Genomic DNA, 20810 nt, shown 5'->3' with positions numbered 1-20810 from the left:
AGGATTTAGTGAGCTTGAAAAAGGGTATGCTAACTAAACAGGCGAAGGGACTTTTGTCCATGTTCACATGCTGTTTCTTGGAGGTTGACCTGGGAACCCAACGGTATCTTCAGATCACCTTAGAAGAGGGAGAGTGAGGAATGAAAATGTTTCAAGTTTGGTTCCCTTTCCTTTTTTTGGGGGAAAAAAAAAAAAAATAACTACTGTATAACAGTGAAAACTCAGCAGTGCCATATAGGACTGTGCTCAGGGCAATCTGACCTTGTCTCTGCTTGCAGGTAAGACATTCCATCACTGACACAAGCAGGCAGTGACGATGCCTGCTGTCAGCACCTGGCAAATGTCCTAGTGTGGCTGAAAGACTGAGTCTTATGCGCAATCGTGTAACAGAGAATGTCCTTCACAGTTAGCAAATAATGCAATCACTGTGCATGCTGCCACATTGTACCTCTTGCCAAACTGCACCTGAAATCTCAGGATTGTCTATGAGAAACATTGCATATATACAGATTTACAGATACCATCTATCCTATGGATGGTTTAATAATAAAAACAATACAATTAATCACTCCTATACTGAATGATATGCATTTTCATTTCTTTTGTAATCAGCTAAATAAACTAAATTTTCATAAAAAAAAATAAATAGAACTGAGCCTACATACATTCCACAGGTAAAACAACCTTGGGGGTTGTCTATAGCCCTGGTATGTTAAACAGCTTGTAAAAGTGTTCTGAGTAAATCTAGATGTAAATTTTGCATTCACAATGGCTGAAAGAAAAGAACAGAGACAAGGTACTGTAGTTAAATCACACTTTAGGTGACAAGATATAAGCTGGTTTTCAGTCTATGATGTAAGGTAAGTGAGTTTTAATAATCTCTCACAAAGTCTGTCTTTTTTTTTTTAAAAAAAAAAAAAAGTTCTTCAGCCTTATTTATAAATATGCTTCCTACAGAGAAATTTATTATAGACAAAATATTGCCTTAGAGGTTTTTGGTATTGTCTCTGTTTTTGTTTTCAAATAAAATAGCATCTACAAACTAAGTTTGCAGCAGCAAACATTGAGGTTATTGTTGTTTTTCCTGTCTACATGTAGGATAGATACTACTATATGGGCAATCTGCATAGTACAATTTATCACCTGCAAAGAGGTGACTTCATAAAATCATTTGTCAAAAAACCAAATTCTTTCTTGTTAAAAAGATCCATTTAAATAAAGTCAGAATTATTAAAAAAATACATTTGCAGCTTGCACTCCAGGTTCTTTGGTCAGTATGGATTAAATGTCTTCTTTTGCACGCAACTAATAATGAGATTATGAAGCACAGAATTCCTCCCTAAGCCTCAGCAAACACTGAATACATCTTTCTGAATTTCATACAAGGCTAACATGAATATGACTTTGACTAAAATTACTGACTTCAAATATAAGCTGAATATAGAAACAAACAGAGGAGTGGAGACACATAACAGGTTAAGAATTCAAAGACTGCATATGGGGGCTGACTCTGTTCTGAAAAAAAATCAGAATTTTTTTTTTAATTTTGTTTTTTTTTTTGTCTCTATTTTTTAGGAATAAGACCTGTAAAAATGTTTGTGAAAACTTCACGAGAAAATAATGAAAAGCTCATACTTGAATGTTGTTTTCCATAATCACACAAGTACAAGATTGCAAAGCCAGTTTCTCATTCCTCTATTAAAGACACTCTATTCTGTATAGCAAATTAAATGCTGTATCCTAAATTCTATCCTGTATAGTGCAAAAGATTAAAGAATGGGACTATGATTTCCTGGAGATGTGACAGAGCATGTTTTAGCCTTTTCTTTGGGACTAATCAGGATCTTGAATCCAAGTCACATTCTTAGTAGAGACTGGGGCATTTTCTGCTTGTTTCCCACCAGAATACTCATCTCTTACTTGAAAGATGAATTTTTCTCTTGCATTTTGTCAAAACTGAAATATTCTTTGCAAAATGCTATACAAAAAGGCCTTCTTAATTACACATAATAATTCTTACTCTTGATTTCTCAAACAGTGCTCCCCCATCTCAGGTACTGATGTTCTCTCCTAAAAAGCAACCCTTCCTTAGAACGGCTGCAGCAATCTCTAATACTTTAGATTTAAGTTGCACAGGGTTTCTACTTGCTTAAGTGAAGTTTACAGTACACCTACACTTATGCTTTCTCATTTCCCATTTCATATCCCTGTCCTCTGGTATGCTTCTTGAATATATAAACACATATTACATGTTATCTGAATGGACTGTAACTTCTTGAAATTTTCATTTCCTTCTTAACCTGTCATCTGTTTAGGCTGCTGCATGCATACATTGTGCGCTACCATCTGTTTGTTTCAGCTGTTCCCTTATTCTCTTGCCTACTACGGAGATTCCCATTCGGTAACTTCTTCCTTTCAGCCCCAGTATAAAGTCTCCTCCATATTTCTGTCTGTTTTTTCCACCAGTGCATCAGCAAATCTTTTCATTCAAAGATGTCCCATCCCATCTGAAACAATTCCATCTACTAATGGACTAATGCTCAGCTAATGCTCAACATCCATCTACCAGTTAGCCTAAGCAGTGTTTAGAAACTAAGATTTCTATTAAGTTTTAGAGTCACTTAATAATAGTTGATTCTTTTAAAAAATATTCAGTTGTACTAGCTTACATTACTTATTCTATTAAGTGGACAAATTCTGCAGTTTCTTCTCAGAAAGCTGTGCCTTTAAATTAATGTTGTAAAGTTAACCTTTGGAAAACTCTATACTCAGTGAATATGCAAATGTCAGAATCATGACTATATAACAGGTAATTTTATAGAAAAGCATCTCTTAATCTTCATAACGATACTAATTTTTTTCTTGTGTCCAGTTTTGCTTCTCTATCTGCAGAAACCAATTCTTAACTTAAAAGCTTTCTCCACTCCTATGTGTCTACATGAATAGGATTTGTGAGTCTCTCTTACGTGGCACTTACAGCAGAGCAACTTATACCTTCTCTGCCTACAGCTGCACTCATTACAGTCAGTTCTTTGAGATTTACTTATGGCACTTCCTTCAATAAACACTGGAAGCATGCAAAAATTATTTAGAACTTTAATTATATAGGTTCATGCAGATAAAACAATATGATGGGAGACAATTCCTGAATATCTTGTGACAAGTTAGGAACATTTCCTATTCTAGAAGATGCCAAGAACAATTAGATTTATTTCTGAATTTGAAGGAGGAATTAACTGAAAATCTAGAAAAAAAAGAAGATCATTTGAATGAAAGATCAAGAAGTGATTTTTATTTTGAGGAAAGGAAGGTATGACAGCAGTAAAACAAGGATAACATTCCAAAGAGACAGACTTCAACAAACTCAGAGAACTAGCTTGTTGAGTATCGTGGGAAGATAATCTAAAGAATAAAGGATTGCAAGAAAGCTGGCAATTCATGAAGAGGAATACATTAAACATATAACAAGAAACTGCCTAATACAATGTAAGATTAAAAATACTTAGAAAATCAAACACAGAAACTGGAATTGAAGGATATAAATCAAAAGCAGCAATTAGGGAAAAAAGATTCAGAGAAAAGGGAAAAGACCCAAATATGGTTCAATGATATAATGCAGTTGCAAAAAGATAAGTTATATATGACGTATTTACCTAAGTGCTGTATGAAAAAAAGCCACAGAAAATACTCTGTTCTCTTGATATCACTTAAGTTTCTCTAACTGTTCAAGAGCATGTTTTAAGAAAGGTAGAGATAACATGCTATTATACACAATAGAGGAGAGAATAAAGAATGAAAAAGACTTAAAATATAACTTAGGACAATTTGAAAAAAAATTAGTTTGTTTAGTTGAAAAGACAAAAGTTGAAAAGTTGGATGAGGGTGACAATATAAAAATGGTTTCCTAAATTGTAAGAGGAAATTATGATGAGAATTAATTCTTCCCTGTAATGAGCGCAAAAGGGAAAAAAAATCTCTAAGCTTATTTTGCCTTAAGGGATTTTAGGTAAAGCTTTCTAAACAGGTAGGTGTTGAAATAGAAAAATGTAAATACCTAAGGAAGCTGTGGAATTGGATACTTTAAAGAAGAGGTTACATAAACATCATCAGGCATTGCCTAGGTATTAAATCGCTCATTGCAGAAAGTCCCATTCCTCCAAATCTTGAACTACAAAAAAATACAGTCAACTCACACAGCATTTCACTGCAAACCCAAATTCATAAGAATGAACGCAAAGTTAATACATGGGGAGACTGAGATGGGACCAACCTTCTGATGTCTAACCTCAACCAGTTATGTCTTATGTAGCATTTTGTTTGTATAAATAAGTAAAATGCAGTCTGATTCTCTTGCTTTCATCCCCCAACAAACATAATGTGCTTTCTGTATTAAGTGATAGCATATCGCTGTTGCCTGGATTAATCATTTTATGCCATCTGCAGTATCAACCTCTATGTGATACCCTGAATCAATCACTATTAATGTAGTGGCTTGGAATTGAAGATCAGCAAAAACAGAAGTATCAAATAGCCCCCATGCCAAATTTGAAGGAAACAAGCTGCCACTTGGGTTTTATGTAACAGATACGCATGATTCTAATATGACCGATAAGCTCACTTTTCAGCAAAGCTATATTAAAACTTTTATTAGCCTTCTGCAGTTCTCAACACTACCAAGTGGATTTTTATCTTGCACTGTAGATACAAATGTCATGTGGTAACCCAGACAGACTCACGGTCATGATGAATCAGCAGCCTAAAGAGAAACTCGGTATCAACAGATGGTTGTGTCAGTGGACACGTGCATGAAAAGGCTCTTCTGAGTGCAGATCTTCTTCCTAAATAAACCCTCCTCTGCCCCGCTGCACTTTCTGCTGCATCTCCTAAGTCTGCAGCAATCTTGCCCAGCAAACTTGTGTACATATATAGAACAGCACAGGGGATGTGTCGGTTGAAGGGAAAAGTAGGTGAAGAAGGGACAAGAAATGTAATGGATATGACTTCCTTACTGAAGCCTTTAAGAAAAACCTTAGAGGTGATGCTATATAGTCTAAAGGTAAAGGGGTCAATGAAAGCGTGGGAAAGGCTGTAACAGACTGCTGTAATCCAATAGCATTGCCAGCGCATGGACAGATGGTAGTCGTATGTCAGCTTAGAAGAAGATTGCTAAAAGGACAATATATAGACATTTTTGAAACAGAGTATCCTAAAAATCACTATACTCTAATTCCTGGTGGGGGAATATCATACTGGAAAAAAAATGGAAAAAAATATGTTATTGCATGGATTTACACACTTCTGACCTTAAATAGCTAGTATTGTGCAACTTGACTATTACTGAAGCATATTTGGATAATGAGTGTCACAGGAGGAAGACTGCCGGTATGGAATATTTAAATTCATTAATGTAGAAGCATTAAATTATCTTAGGAACCCAGAAGCTGGGACAGTGTATATGTTGCAAGCCATTCATTAATAAGTGGAGCTAAGAAAGAGGTAAAAAATAGTTAATTTGCCTTAAGAATAAGATATTTCTTTAGTGAGCACTCTAATAACATAGTTTCCACTTTTACTTTGAAAGAAAAAGGAATGGATTGTGGACTTTATAAGTACTGACCCAAGTTTCACCCAGAATATTTTAGTTCTACCAGTTGTGCATGTCACAGTACATACAATAAATTAAAATTAACAGCTGGAAGATGACACGCTCTTAAGACTGAAGTGATTAGGGAAGAAGCCAGGGAACCAGCTTAACCAGCTAGCAGGAGATTTCTTCTACATGGGATTTCCTGTACCATCACTCCAAGAAAATTCACAGCACAGGGGGACTGTCAGGAGGAAAGAGAAATATCTTAGCGTCTGGTTGTCTAAAGATCACAGAAAGCTAATGTAGAGAAGGCCAGAGAACAATCTACAATCCAGAAAGCTTAAAAAACAGCTTAAATTTTATCTGTCAAACTATGCTACATGCCATTCAGATATAAACCAGAATTTTGCTTGCTTCAACTCTTAATTTCATTACTTTATGTTATATCCTGTGTCACAAGTCTATCACACACTGAGAGATGCAAGAACTGTTGGGGTACACTTTGACAGCTGTTAAGCTCTGTTTGAAGTTGATATTAGCATTGAGAAAGACGCTGTTTCTATTTTCGGCTCCATGAGTAACTCTAGAAAGTTAAATTCATTCAGTCTGACACCTGATGAGAATCTCATGGCTACCCCAAGTAGAAATGTCATGGGCTTTTTCAATGGTCATTTGTAGTCAGGACTAACACTTTCAGCCTTGTCTAGAATGATTCATACACCATTGCCTAGATTAACACAGTTTTCTTTTTAGTTTTACTGACTTGCAGTTGTGCAATATGGATTCAAGCCAATGAAGAAAATTGTTCCCTCCTTTGGTAATGACAGTAGGAGGTATTTTTGCTTTAGAAGAAAGTTTTGCAAGTGCTTTCTCATACATATTTCATTTTATCATTCTATTGACATACTGAATGTGTCCCATTTGGAAGAAGTCACTGCCAGCATTAAGCTTCCCAGTGGAGTTACAGCCTTCTCCCATAGGACCTCTATCACTGTAGCAGTTCTGTGCCCACCACATACAGATATTTTTTAATGGAACTGTTGGAAAACTTCTCCGCATACCATTTCCTGTCAAATGATATTGTCAGGAAAATGTACACAAAATGAGGTTGTATTTATCATGACAGATAATTCTGTGGTAATGGGACATGAGACCCACCTTACGGTTCTCCTCCTACCTGAGGGGTCAGGTCCTCTTACCAGTGTGGGTCAGATCAATCCATCTGACCCATGCAAACTTCTAGCATGACAGCAAACTTAAAACAATGGAAAGTGCATGAGGTATGTTTAAGGTCTTTTCCTCTTCACTTAAGTTGAGCAATCCTTCAAAACACAGATTTCAGGGTTCACAATCTGCCCCAAAGAGCTGTAGTTAGTTTTCTATGTTGAACCTGAATTAAAAATCCTTAGGATGGAGAACGCCTACTGGGTCTACATTTGAATTAAATTTATATTGCTATCTTCAGTGAAGCCATCTGCAGTATGAGTGCAAATAAAATGAAAATTTACCACCCCCATTTCTGAAATTTAGCGTGTGTGTGGTATTTCACACATTTAATGTGAGTGCCCCAAATGTCACCGTAAAGGTAAACATGCCAGTTTTTAAATATCAGGCACAGCATGTAGTTGCAATCTGTGACAATAAAATCTGGCTTTATAAAAGGAAAAAGGCATGCAAAGGTGAAACACAACTGTGATTTTCCACTTCAAACAGATGAAAACTAGGAATGTTCCTCCTCATAATTGTGTTATGTAAGTTTTATAATAACCCTTATATTCATACTGTAAATTATTTATAAAGACAAGAAATTATTTTAAATATATCTGTACGCTATTTCAAACAGATTAAACCCCCTAATTTTACAGGACAATTTTCCAGCCTGTAGATTCTAGGCTGCTCTTTTAGCAGTTTCCAATTGTTTATTGTATTCTTTCAATTCTTAACTTGAAGGTTGCACTAAGGGCACTGCAAACAAGTGTACTAAGACATATCATCTGATGGGCCAAAACTTAGTGAAGCTTCTTTCATGCCAAGGAATTACAAAGTAACTGACATGAAGAAGAAAATACTTTTAGAGCTGAAGCAATTTTACATCAGGAAGATGAAAACAAGGATTAATAGATTTGAATTAATGGTCTTTTGTTTGTACAAGAAGAAAAAGAGTAAGTTTACAACATAGTGAACCTAAGATGGGAAGTGACTGACTGTGATATAAGACAATAAAGATTCATCTTTTGTATACTGTATGCAAAACACAAAGAAAAATGTTCAAACAAATGCAGAGCAGGCAAGAAAAGACATCAGCTGATACATATTTATACTATGAAGTGCTACGATGGTAAAACACGGGAAACTAACACCTTACATTGAATAGTCTCCCTAGAAATGATAATTATAAAATTGGTCTTACATTCAATGGGCTATTTGTGAAATAAATTATAAATTAACTGCAGTAAAGACAACAGAATCTAGATCCACATAATATCTTTAAATATCTTATCATTTAATATATGAAAGCAGCCCACTATGCAATCTAAGAAGGTAACACCATGTTTGTGACTATGACTTTACAAAATTAAAAGTATATGTGTATTTTTCATGTTAGAATGTGTCTGTCAATTATGTTACTATGCTCTACTGGAATAAGATTAACACTAAATAACACAGAGAGGGAACAACAAGAGAGCTCACGTCATCATTCTGGAGTCAACTGTAGTCTTGCTAAGGAGAGCATGACCACAGGCATATTTTGTGTTAGTTTTATTTTTAAAAGTATTAGAATGTTATGAAAGATTGTCAGAGAGGTTTCACTACTATTCCTAAAAGTGAATTTACTGGTTCAATCTCATTAGAAGTTTTTCAACCATAAATTTCGCTTCAACGCCACAAGGATTGTTACCGATTGAAAACTGTAAGGAGAAAGCACATGGTTCTTTGAATTATACCTGCAAAAACTTTCTTAGTATTTCTTGTATTCCAGTGTCACCTTGGAGAAAACCAGTAAGGGATGGCATCTAGCAACCCAGTACTTTATTAGACAAGTAACAAAGTGTAAGTGCTTACTAAGATTTGAACTTGTAGATACATAGAACTTAATCAAGTGTAGGAAATTTGCCTTGCATTGCATCTGCACTGCATTTAATTATATAAGAAAATATACTTAAATAATCAGAAATCCATACAGTGACCATTATCTCCATTATACATTTGTTGTATACAATAAAACCCCCAAACCCTCATTCACTAGAGGGAACAAGAAAGTGAGAGTGTATTGTATTATACATAACAGTATATATGAAACCAACCCAACCCTTGGCAGTGCAAATTTACAGTATTAAAGGATGCAGTAAAATAACCATTTTAAATCAGTAAATCCTACATTTCATTTATTATACTTCACAGAATAATCGATCATCAGGTGTGATGTGAGTAAGACCACAAACTTCAGCACTACAAATCTGTTTTGTTGTTTGGACTGGATATTTTACTATACTTTCCTCCTAACACGGCAAATTGCATGGAAAATAAGAAATGAATCATATATCCTCCCCCTTATGCACGTATTTCCTTTAGCTGATGGCTTTTGTTGTAACACAATAAAAGCTACCAAGTCCAAATTTGAAGAGGAATCTATGCATATATTTTCAGAATACAGCCATGTGGGCTACACGAGTTGCTATGATTTCAGTTCCTCCTTCTAATTGTCAGTTTAAAAAGTACTTTCAGCTCAGACATGAAGATTAACTAAACCCCACCATATCATTCTATGTGAAACGCTATTATAAAGCAGACACAAAATGATTATTCAAGGTCACTGAGTGAATCACTGGTCGAGATGGAAATTGTGTCTTGCATTTCTAGTTCTCCTTTTGAAGGGATTAATTCAAATATATGAGGATTTGCAATGAAATGCTTCTACTGCTTTCTACATAAGCATCCATGGCAACTGTTATAAGTGTCTTGGTGAATTGTGATCTAACTTCTAGCTGCTTTTTTTGAAAACAAAACAAAACAAAACATAACAACCCACAAAAAAAAAAAAAAACCAAAAAAAATGAACAGGTATAGGCACATCCCCAAGCACTAGAAAAGGTAAATTCTTAGTTGTAGCGTGAATCCAGCTCATATTTAACTTTTATTTAAAAAGTGATTAATCTTCTAAATACAATGATTTGCACTGAAATGTAGGAGACAATTTACAAAGCCGTTTTATTTCACACACACACACATTCATGCATTTGTACATCTATAAGGATGCAAAAGCCAGAAGTTTGATTAGATTAAAAAATTAAAACCAAAACCAGCACAAGTAATAATCCAATCTAATCTGAACCACACAACTCATCCAGTGATTCTCATGTCAAGCCCATAATTCTGGTTGAACCACAGATCAAATTTCATCAATAGAAAGCCATCCCACTCCTAGCTAAGACATTCAAATGTATAATTAGCCTCACTGGGAAAAACATGTGGGTTTGTTCCAGTCCAAATCTATTCAGATTCAGATTCTAACCTTGAGATGTGGTTTTGCCTTTGCCTTATGAACAATAAAAAACACAGAAAATATTCACCGTGAAGAGATATACATATATCTCATACCATTGAGCTACCTGTGTTTCTGCTTGATAATGCAAGGATTACACTAACACAAGAAAAATGTCAATAAAAAGTTTAATTCTTTATAGCTTATGGTATACTGCTGTACCTCTTGACACCAATGAGTCACAAGGTGTAAACTATTAAATATATTTTATGGTCTTTTCAAAGAAATGTTATAGATTGAGAAAGCTTTAAGTACCCTCAGGTTCAATACTAATACGTTTTTAAAAAGTACTTTATACACATACCAAAAATGAGTACACTTCCGTATTTAAACATTCCTCTCTGTGCCGTTGTATTTTATGTAGTAAAATCTTTCATATATCACTTACTTTTTTGTCTTCATTATATTTGTGGAAAATTTCTTGTGCTCTTTCTTCACCACCATCCGTAAACAACATAATAATCTTATTGCAGTTAGCTCTAGAGACACTGTGCTGTGGGAGATACAAACAGAAGCTTTTCTTACTTTCAGGCTATAAGGAATAACAACTGTTATATTTGATGGCTTTCATATCAATGTGCTTACTAATTTAACATGGTAATGGCAAAACTTCCAAAGTCTTTTAGGATTTCATTCAATACCCCTTTCTGAATGAAAAATAAAATCATAAAAAATAAAATAAAATATAAAATAAAATAAAACAGAACCAAAACAAAATCATTTTTTGTTCCATGAGACTTAAATATGACTCATTTTAGATCTGGCGCAACACAGAGGAATGGGGATCTGGTGGTTCCTTGCACCTCCACCAACAGTAAGAAAGCTCTTCAGCTCATACCCATCACATCAACCCCGCAGTGTTTCTCTACACGTTCTGCATGAGACTTGTACAGTGAGGGCCTCTAAGCATTTTTATTCTTCTCTTTTCTCATCCTTACTTCTTTTCTTATCCTTACTGTCCTTGTGGAAATTTGGGAACAATGACCCTCTTACAAATTACTGAATATTCAGTTTTGTTCTGCTGGACTCCTACTCATGGAAACTATCAAGCTCACTGACCGCTTAAATGAAAACTCCAGTAATTTAGGCATCCTCTAGGTACATCTAAAAAACTCTACCTTACAAACTTAGAAATATTTTTACATTTGCTATTTTTGTCACATTTCCTTAAAATAAACTCCATCATCCACTTCTTTAATTCTTTCCTTTTTTTAATTATTTTTTTAATATGCTGAAATTAATAGGTAACCTTTAGAAAAGTATTTTAGAATCAGGTTTACATAATATATTGTAGCCAAGATACGGCTGCCTAGAGTATTAAGATTTCTCCATCACCTACTTTTCTAATTAAATTGCAACTCAGAGGTGAAGAAGAACTGAGCATGTTCCATTATTTCTGGAGAGCAATCTTGGAACAGAGAGAATTGAGAAGAAGCCCCTCTGACTCCTAATTGAGCAGTCAAAGTAACTAGTAAAGCCACTGAGAAAAACACAGTGCATTGTGCAATGGAATAAAAACATTGTTCCACAGCCAGAACAATAGAGAGATGAATATGAACTTTGGCTCCTTATGAAAGGAGCCAAAGTCTCCTCCTTCAGCATTCATCTTCTTTCCTTATTCCCTAAAAGTTAAGAATCTAGTCTAAGCAAATTGTTCATGAATTTTACAGCCAGCGTTCCTTATCCTCTGTGTTGCATACAAATGGTCCTAGTCAGACACATCTTGGTACTTCTGAGTAGCTGGATGTGACAGAGTAAAACCCTTAGAAATTCAGTAAAATAAATTCAACTTCCCCTTCCACAAGCCTGAATTTTGCTGTATTAATTTACTATACAGTCAGGAAAAGAAATAGGATGGTCATCCTTACAAAGTACCTTCTTCTCCCTTGCTTTAGTCTTTGTGACTAGATAGTGACTAACTTTCACCTGGCTGGTCAGGTGAGATGATCCCGCTCCCTTTCATTACTTTTGATCCTACTCTCTGATCTGATTCCTTGTTCTTCTGTGATAAAGAGGCCGAAACACCAAAGCCAGCCCTCAAACATCAGCAAATAATCCTCAATATTGCAGCTCCACAGTTCTACAATGCTCCCAGAAAGCTAAAATACAAAAACTTTATTTGCAATCACTATATTAACAGATGAATAATTATTCCTCAGGGATGATTTTTATTGGTAGTTCAACATTCAGTGAATAACTACTTATTTAATAATTTGTAAAAAAACAGTCCAAAGATTTTCTTACATGTAACAACACATAAAAACCATTTGAAAGCAATACATTCTCTCCAATCTCATCAGCACGCTGTGTTTCATTTGGAATTAAATAATTTATGACCATTTTTTGCTTGTGAAATATAACCTACAACACACTGCTTTGGGCTGCAATCATTTCGATATTAAAAAAGTAATAAAAGTAGAGTTGGATACTTCATAAATAAAGAAATTCACCTACATTTACAGTGATTTAATATACGGGCCAAAAAAAAATCAGAGGGAAACCAAAGAGATGACAAAGAAGGGGACCAAAGCCTGTTCATATTATAAAACTTTCCTATTGATTTTAAAGTGGGCAATGTGAACTTGAGCTAGTCTTTGTTTTAACTAACTAAATCAGGATTTTTCTAGCAGCTGTCTTAGCATATGCTAATACAGTATCAGAAAAATGCAGTGTTTTCTCTTTATCTCCTAGTGCTTACAGAAGGGCATTTACTTACACTACACTGTTTAGACACTAAGGTCACGTGATGGAAAAAAAATCCAAGATTTTATCCTCCAAACAATATTGGAAACCTGAATATGAATAAACTCAAATCATATGTTGATTTCCCAACGTAAAAACTTTGCATCCTGATGAATGAACTATACAGATCAGTTTCTTATAACTGATCGAAAGGAAGGCAGAATTACCTTTACAACATATTTTTTTTTCCCTCCTGTTTGTACAAAGATGGAGAGATACTGGCTCAGGGAGTGAATAGAAGTGATTTTGTAAAGCTGATGAAGTAATTTCATAATTTCTCTGAACAGTATGCTTCACCAGCCCAATGGACAGCACTGCCCTCCCATCACAGACCACAGCTGAAGAGGAATGTCTTGCCTGTGCAGCAGCTTCCCCAGGACAAAAAACAGCTTCTTAGCTTAAACCACAGAAGAATACAAGTTGGAACTGAGTCTACGTATTCATTTTTAGCTCTCTCTTGCACTTGATAAAGGCCTTTCCTTTTTTTTTCTTTCAAAAAAGCAAGCAAGAAATGATCCTTTTTATGCCATACCTAAAATTGGTTTTGTTTTATACAAGTTTCACATCCTTAAAATTAACTCATTAAATGGCAGGTCAGGATTACACCTTGTGACATGACACTTTAGGAATGCATTTTTCATTATGAGTTTCATGCCACTGAAGAAGGAAAAGGTAAACCAAGGCAAAAATCAACTACTTGAATCAAGAAGAGATTATTTCAAGATAATTTTTTGACAAATCATAGTTGTTATGCTATGAGGAAAAAACCTTCCTGAATTCCTGGAGCTGAAGTATTATTATTTTCAAAGGAGTAGCAAGCTAATATAACAGTAAATAATGGAAAAATACTGCATAAGAATGATGGAATCCAGATTATCCATATTCACTTGAATTAGTACATTGAAAAAACCTAAAGTGTCTATTGCCATCTAGCAACACATCAGACAATAAGTTTTGCATGGCACAAGTAAAATATTACTTTGGTATTCAAGAAAATTGTAAGAAATAACTGTCATCCAGAAATAGTACCCACAAAATTATTACAAGAATCTGAGCTGTTAAAAACTGTTCCATCTCCATGGACCTTAAAGCAATTGGACTGTTTGAATTCATAAATATACAACTGGAAGCTATCCCTAAGCATATTGTTTTATTATTTGTTTAAGCCTGTATTATATCATCCTATTATATTGTCTTGTCACCAGAGTCTAGTGCTAACTCCATCACCAGCCCTTTACTCTTCCTGCCAAACGCATTTGCCAATATCTGGAGAGGATGACTGTATTTTTATAACCTAGCACAATCTATTAATTTCCCTTGATATACACATTCACAGTGTCCAGCCATAACTTACAGGCTTGCAGAGATTATGTGAGGCTAATCACACCTCTGTCTCCAATTATGAGAGAGACGGTCCCACTATGAGACTGATCTCCAATTATTTTTTTAAGCAATTTTTTTTAGTCCTACAAATAAGTCCACTTTGAGGTTTCCCCTGTGTTCAGGTCTTCTTAATACTGCCTGCACACAAAGTACATACCTGGTGCTGCACCAAATGTAATACATAATGTTAATCAAATATAAACATTATGAGGAACAAGCTATGTTTGGCAAAATTTCTTGTGTCTTGCTGGTTCCCTCTGAATGAGATGAATGAAGAAAAAGGGGAAATGTCGTTCTGCCTGGCCCGAAAAGTCCAGCAGGTTTTAAAATCCTGTTTGCAGTTTTATACAACGATCAGCAGAGGGCACACAATCATTTCCCCACCAAACCCCTCTGCTTATCTAAACAGTGATCTGCTGAGAAAATACAAACATTGTATTTTCTTTTCCTCCATCAAAATTTAACAAGGTTAGGAATTTTTCAACCAGCTCTAGCCCTAAGCTGCATATACAACGGCAGGGAAGCACCCTGAAGTCCAGAATCTGGCAGATTAGGGGAAAAAAAATTAAACATTTGTACACTGAGGGACATAACTGATATATTAAAAAAAAATAAAAAGAATACACTTTATATTTATTAAGCTAGATTCTCCTGTAAATTGGTATAGCTTTATTTACACTAAGGTGAAGATCCAATATGCAGTCTTTATGAAGGTGAAATGTAGTTTTTTTTTTAAAACAATTACATAAACTATTAAAAAAATGACTAATAAACCCCCAACATTTGTGGTAAATGGGAAACATTGCTACTTAGAAAGCTAGTGCTTGGGTGCAAACTAGAAAATACACTGTAATTAAAACATGGAGACAATACATTTAATTTTTGAGGAAATTTAATTTTATGCATGAGAAGGAAAAAGGAATTAGAATGCTCTCAGGTGCCTAATAATCCTCTGTTAATTAAGTAACTTGCTCCCCTATGTCCTGCACAAGCCATGGTCAACTATTTATGACATGTAATAAATATAAAATTGCAGGTTAACTAAACGTTGCTAGGAGATATTGTGGTAAATCTGAAATAATAACCTTGTAACATTCTGTAGCCTTCCATTTTAAAATTACCTGCAAATCAACCACTGCCACAGCTATGTGCCAACGGAGAATCACATTAAATGAAAAACTAGCTTAATGAATGAAGTAAAAACAGTACAGCACATTGAAAACCAAATCTATTCCCAAATCTTAGCAATCTGCTGGGGGATCTGCAAAGAAAAAACATATTGTTGGGATAAATTTACTTGCTAAATAAGGTGTTGTACTGATTATCACTCAGTTACATGATGGGAGAGCATGCAGTGACCATCTGAACATTCAAGTTCTTCTTCACTTTACAGCAGCGAGAGATGACTTTCATACTTACATTTAGCAGCTGTTCAAAAGCATAGCTAAAGCCTTTTTTGTAATCTGTAATTCCTTTGGCAGAGATTTTATAGACAGCTTCTTTCAGCTTCTTCTTGTTCCTCACATTAGCTTGGACAAGATGATTAAAGCAACTGACATTCTGGGCATTATTGTTAAACTGTAAAATAAATAGAAATAGTATTAAAGACAGTTAATTCTCTTTTCTAGGTGCTGTAGTAGTAAAAGCTAATGGTTTCTTGATCCATGAGATAAAGCATGTCACACCTGGATTTTAATTTCCACTACATTAAGAATGTCCAGCAGTGTCTGCAGATTTCAAAATTGGGCAATAAATATTAAAAAGAAAAGGTATCCAGTGGTTCACTCTTTGTTGCAATCCAAAACCCTCTACTGTAGTGGGAAAACTCCCATGAATTCTTTTTTCAAGCTCATATAATGAAATCAAACAGAGAAACGCAGAGTTAGGGAAATATAAAACATGGGAAAATGTTTATTTTACTTTTTTTCATTACTGAAAAATACTGGTTGAATCATCAGGTGACTTCCGTATTGCACGTACTAGTCTGTTGCTAAACCTGCTGTTTTACAATGAAATTTTTAGGTCATGATCAATTAGTACATATGTCTTATAGAAAACAAAATACACTCTTGGGGCAAAGGAAGCACATGAAAGTATAGCTGTAGATAGGAAAATATTGTTAATAATAACACAAATTTGCGTATTAAGAACACACATATTTGTTCTCTCTTACCCACATACCTGTAAAGACTACCCCCTGAAAAATTAATTCATACAAGATTCTGACATTATTTAAAAACATACACAGAAAATTTTTTATGTGCAAATTGTCTGCACAAGTAGAAATCAGTTTATGATCTCTTTAAAATTTGTCCCTGTATAAATACACAGATATACATTTATAAGTACAAATATATATATATCCTGGTAGAGAGCAGGATGCAGAAAGACGTCTCACTTTTTAGCTACCTCTGTATCTGTCTATCTAAAGTCAAAGATGAGACTTCTCTTTAAAAATGCTGCAGCACGTATGATTCTAACTGTAGTCTTGGATGACAGTGCATATTACTGCACGTAATCTGTGTTGTACTCTATTTGAATGAAAATCTCCTTTTAACTACAACACAGTGATTTTTATTTAAGGAACTCTTGATGAATATTACTAAAACTATTGTCTTAGCCAATTTTTAAACTGTTTTATCTATTCCTATTTCTTGTGTGAGCTTTTTTTCTCCCTGGCAAATAAGATGTCCAAAAAACTCGGTAAAACTCCATCTCAGTGAAGGCACTAAACCCCAGACCTCCTAATTTACTTTTCAGCTGAAAACAGCTTATTATGTCTCTTCCTGATTAAGAGTCTTCAGTGAAAGTAGATGTAAATGTAGTTTTATGCTGTCAACCTGGTGCAAAGCCTTAAAATAACTTAAAAATCAGGCCTTGTTGGCTTAAGTCTCAATACTGCTAATTAGTTCAATAGTACTGTATAGAAGATAAGGTAAGTAAGGTCACAGATTTCAATAACTGCTCAGACTACTTACATGTCTAAAATAAATCACTAAGTACCAGACACAAAGTACGGAGAGAGACCTGCTATCAGCAGCAAACATCAACTTGCACTGTAATTGTAGGACACTTACAATGAACAGAACTTAAAAGGATGAAGGAATCGATAATATCAAATCACTCTTAATAATGCATAATAATTCAATTCAAGTTAATAGGATGCTTAGGAGGTATGAAGACTTTTCCATGTCCTGGAATCAGATGCGTACAGATGCATGCTCCCTGCCCTTAGGACCAATTACTACCAGTAATTTTTACCAAACGTCCACTTTAATCAATGAGAGTTCTGCTATTGACTTTGTAGGAGCAAATGTATAACAGCAAATACAGTACAGCTTAGGGCAGAGATGACTGACAGAGAAAGGCATGATCCTCAGCAGGAGGCTTTAGCGTAATTTGTTCCAGATCCTTCTTGAAAATAGCCACAGAGCTGCAACTGTGGGTTTTTTGGCTGTAAGTAAGCAAATCCAAGCACTATTATGAGAGCATTTGCTATGCTGGATTCTAACTTACGGTTCCACACGTAATTTTTTATTCTCACAAAAAGGATGTGTCAAAGTGCCCCATGAACTAGAGACTTTAAAGCATGAATTTGTCTGCCTCATCTTCTAATATCATTATTGTACCACAAGCCACTCCTGCATGTATGTGGAACCTAAAGAAGAAAACCCACTATTTTGATTTGGAGCATTAAGCAGTTCACAACTAATCTCAGAGCTTGTCATCTTCATGTTATATTTATTTTTCCAGGGAGCTTATTTTTGCTCTTTCCTCACAAATTAATATTGCTTTTTGGTGAGATACTGATACTGGTTTATGGTATAGCTGCTGTTTTTCTGAGGACTGTATTTGCTAAAAAATTGTATGGAATCTTGCTAGGCAAGGATATACACTATGAGAATACCATATAAGAATCTTCATATGTCTTTCTAATTAATAAGCAGAGTTATTATTCTGTCGCAATTTTATAGCTCTGTTCCCCAGGTGATTAAAATCTGTGTGAGCAAGTTATTCTCAAATGACTTTATGTAAAGTTTTCTGTCCCCTTTTCTATCAATATGCAGTTCCCAATGTGTCCCAAGGAGACATCTGTTTCTAAAAACATGCAAAAGCATGAGCAAGTGTTTTAACTCTGAAAAAGGCAATGTTGTATTTGACCAGGCATTTGACAAGAGTCAGTTGTATATAATAATATGATAAAGGTTGCTTATTTATTTTTGTAATGTTCTATTTATCAGGGCTTTAATTTTCATAATACTACAACTATAAATATAGTATAATAATTCTAAATTATTTACAGTAACAAAAGTATGAAAACAGGTGAGCTAATGAAGATAAAAAGTATTTTCCAGTTCTCTCAGCATCACAATGCAAACTTCACCTTTCAAATAAATGAACACATGGAATTGGATTTCATATAACCAATTTTTCAGCTTGAATATTCCTTTAATGTATGCCATATTGCCCAGAAAAGAATAATTTTGGTAGGAACAACCCTCTGCTGTGATGAAAATGTAAGACTCCCAACTGAACCCTAACGTATCTATCTATTGTGTGATTTTAAAGCCATTATCTTTTATAAAAGTTCTTTCCCCAGACTCAAACAAATTATAGTCATTCATTTTTCCATTTCCCCTCAATATCACATGGTGATTTTTATTTGCTGAACAAAACCATGGAATGATCACACAATTGTAATCAATTCACTTTGATGCAGAACACTGACACACTCAATGGTGTTTCTTATAGAAATTTCTTACAGAAGTAAGCCATAAATCACCCAATGATTATTAGGTACATTAACCATATGGGAGTGAAAACATTGTGCTGTGGAATTATTTCAGCTTGCTTTGACCTGATTTTGTAACCATGATTGGAAAATTACTCAAGTAAAGTAATTTTAAAAATACAAGATCTGAGAATGAATTCTAATTGTGAGTACAGATCTTGTGCTTGGAAAGTAGAACACTATCTGGTAGGTAGCTCTGGTCTACATAAGCCAATTTCATCTGAAGAAGAAGAGTGACAACACTGTTCTGCTTCATCAGTGACATTATAAGCAAATTATTTCATGAGCTAATATAAAAGTAACCATAAATTCAGCCTTATGGTCAGTGTACGCCTTGTCTTGGGCTATAGCAAACAGCAGTTCAAGTGAAAACTTAGTGACAAGTGAAGATTTCTCCCTGAAATGCCACTAACGTTAAACCGCAAATCTAAATTGCTTGCTAGCAGTCCTGCAAATGCATCAGGATAATTATTTCTATGAAGGTCAGGTATCTAGCATATGGATTGGTAATTACAGATACAAAAGTGACATTTTAAAAATTGACAGGAATAGTGGCTCAAACTGTTTAAGCAGTTAACAAGTAAACTGTACTGTACTTACACATGATGTAAACTGAACAAAGGGTCAAGGTCAAAATATCTGCATCTATAGACTGACAAATGCTGATGTAAAATGAAGGAGAAAAATAACACACTTGTAGAACGGAGAGTTACATCAACCAAAGTCTGCAAATGCTGTAATTTAATTAAGAAAATATATGAGCCAGCTATTTTGAAATACATCAGTCAATGTTAATGTAAACGTCACTCAACAAAGCAGACGAGAAGAGTTTTTGATTAGATAAAGGAATAGCAATCCTCCAAAATGAACATTTACCTGTTTGCTAGGAGGTGAAGGCAAGTCTGAAGGTTGAAATGTGACTCTTAAAAATGTCCAAAGGGAGGAACAAAATTCAGGGCTACATTTAATTAATTTGAACTCCAGTAAAATACTGAAGTAACTGAAGGATTTCAAGTGTAAAAGCCTTCAGTTTGCCTTTAAAACTGGCTTGTCATACCCGCTACACAACACTAAAATAATTTTGCTCTTTATCCAGTTGACCATGTGACAAATACCAGGACTATTCATACCTTTGAATTAGGCAAACTGAGCTAGTTTTCACTTACACTCATCTGAAATATAGCTATAGTGACATTAATAATTTTTCACACATTAAGATAGCAAAAGCCAAAATACCTGCAATAAGCCTATGACAACTACTGGTCACATTACCCATCTCCTAAGAAGCATAATAAGGCTTATATGGGTGTGGATGATTCTTGAAAACCAGTTAACAATATACTCAATCACTTAGTATCCAGCTGGAAGAAAGAACATGCAACATTTCAAAAACCAATTGCCACTTCAGAAAGTCCATGTTCTTACATAATCAAGTCCTGCCAAAGGTTTAAAGTTAAAGTCATTACAATCCATACTTTATTGAATAAAATACTCTCAATGTATCTACATGAAATGTCAGTTGGGTATTTCTCAGACCGGAATATCCCCCTAATTATTGCAGTAAAGATAAACATTTGTCATAAAAATGCTATTGTGGTAAAAAGAAAATAAATGGAATTTGTGTACGATGCCGTGGGCTCAGTGAGTCACTTACAAAACAACAGATGACATCTAGAGGCAAACCATTTAATTGTTAAAATCTAAAGCCACCCACTACTAGTGACAGCTTCTACTTTTTAAACTATATAAAAACCTTATTCCTT

At 34.7% G+C, this 20810-nt stretch overlaps 1 protein-coding gene across 2 annotated transcripts in view; it reads right to left on the bottom strand.

Annotated features, from left to right (window-relative positions):
• CACNA2D1 (calcium voltage-gated channel auxiliary subunit alpha2delta 1) overlaps positions 1-20810 on the bottom strand; it is a 436336-nt gene that overhangs the window by 73265 nt on the left and 342261 nt on the right. For both annotated transcript variants that reach the window (XM_087765875.1, XM_087765876.1), the window contains exons 11-12: positions 15675-15833; positions 10519-10623 (exon numbers count right to left, since the gene is read on the bottom strand). In XM_087765875.1, coding sequence (XP_087622001.1) covers positions 10519-10623; positions 15675-15833 — 264 coding nt within the window. The remainder of the gene's footprint in view (positions 1-10518; positions 10624-15674; positions 15834-20810) is intronic.

This window comes from Nipponia nippon, unplaced genomic scaffold (assembly GCF_047370975.1).
Source record: "Nipponia nippon isolate SJK-2023a ecotype South Korea unplaced genomic scaffold, ASM4737097v1 scaffold_3, whole genome shotgun sequence".
NCBI lineage: Eukaryota > Metazoa > Chordata > Aves > Pelecaniformes > Threskiornithidae > Nipponia > Nipponia nippon.
The sequence above is the reverse complement of the archived record's forward strand: the minus strand, read 5'-3'. Positions and strand labels throughout refer to the sequence as shown.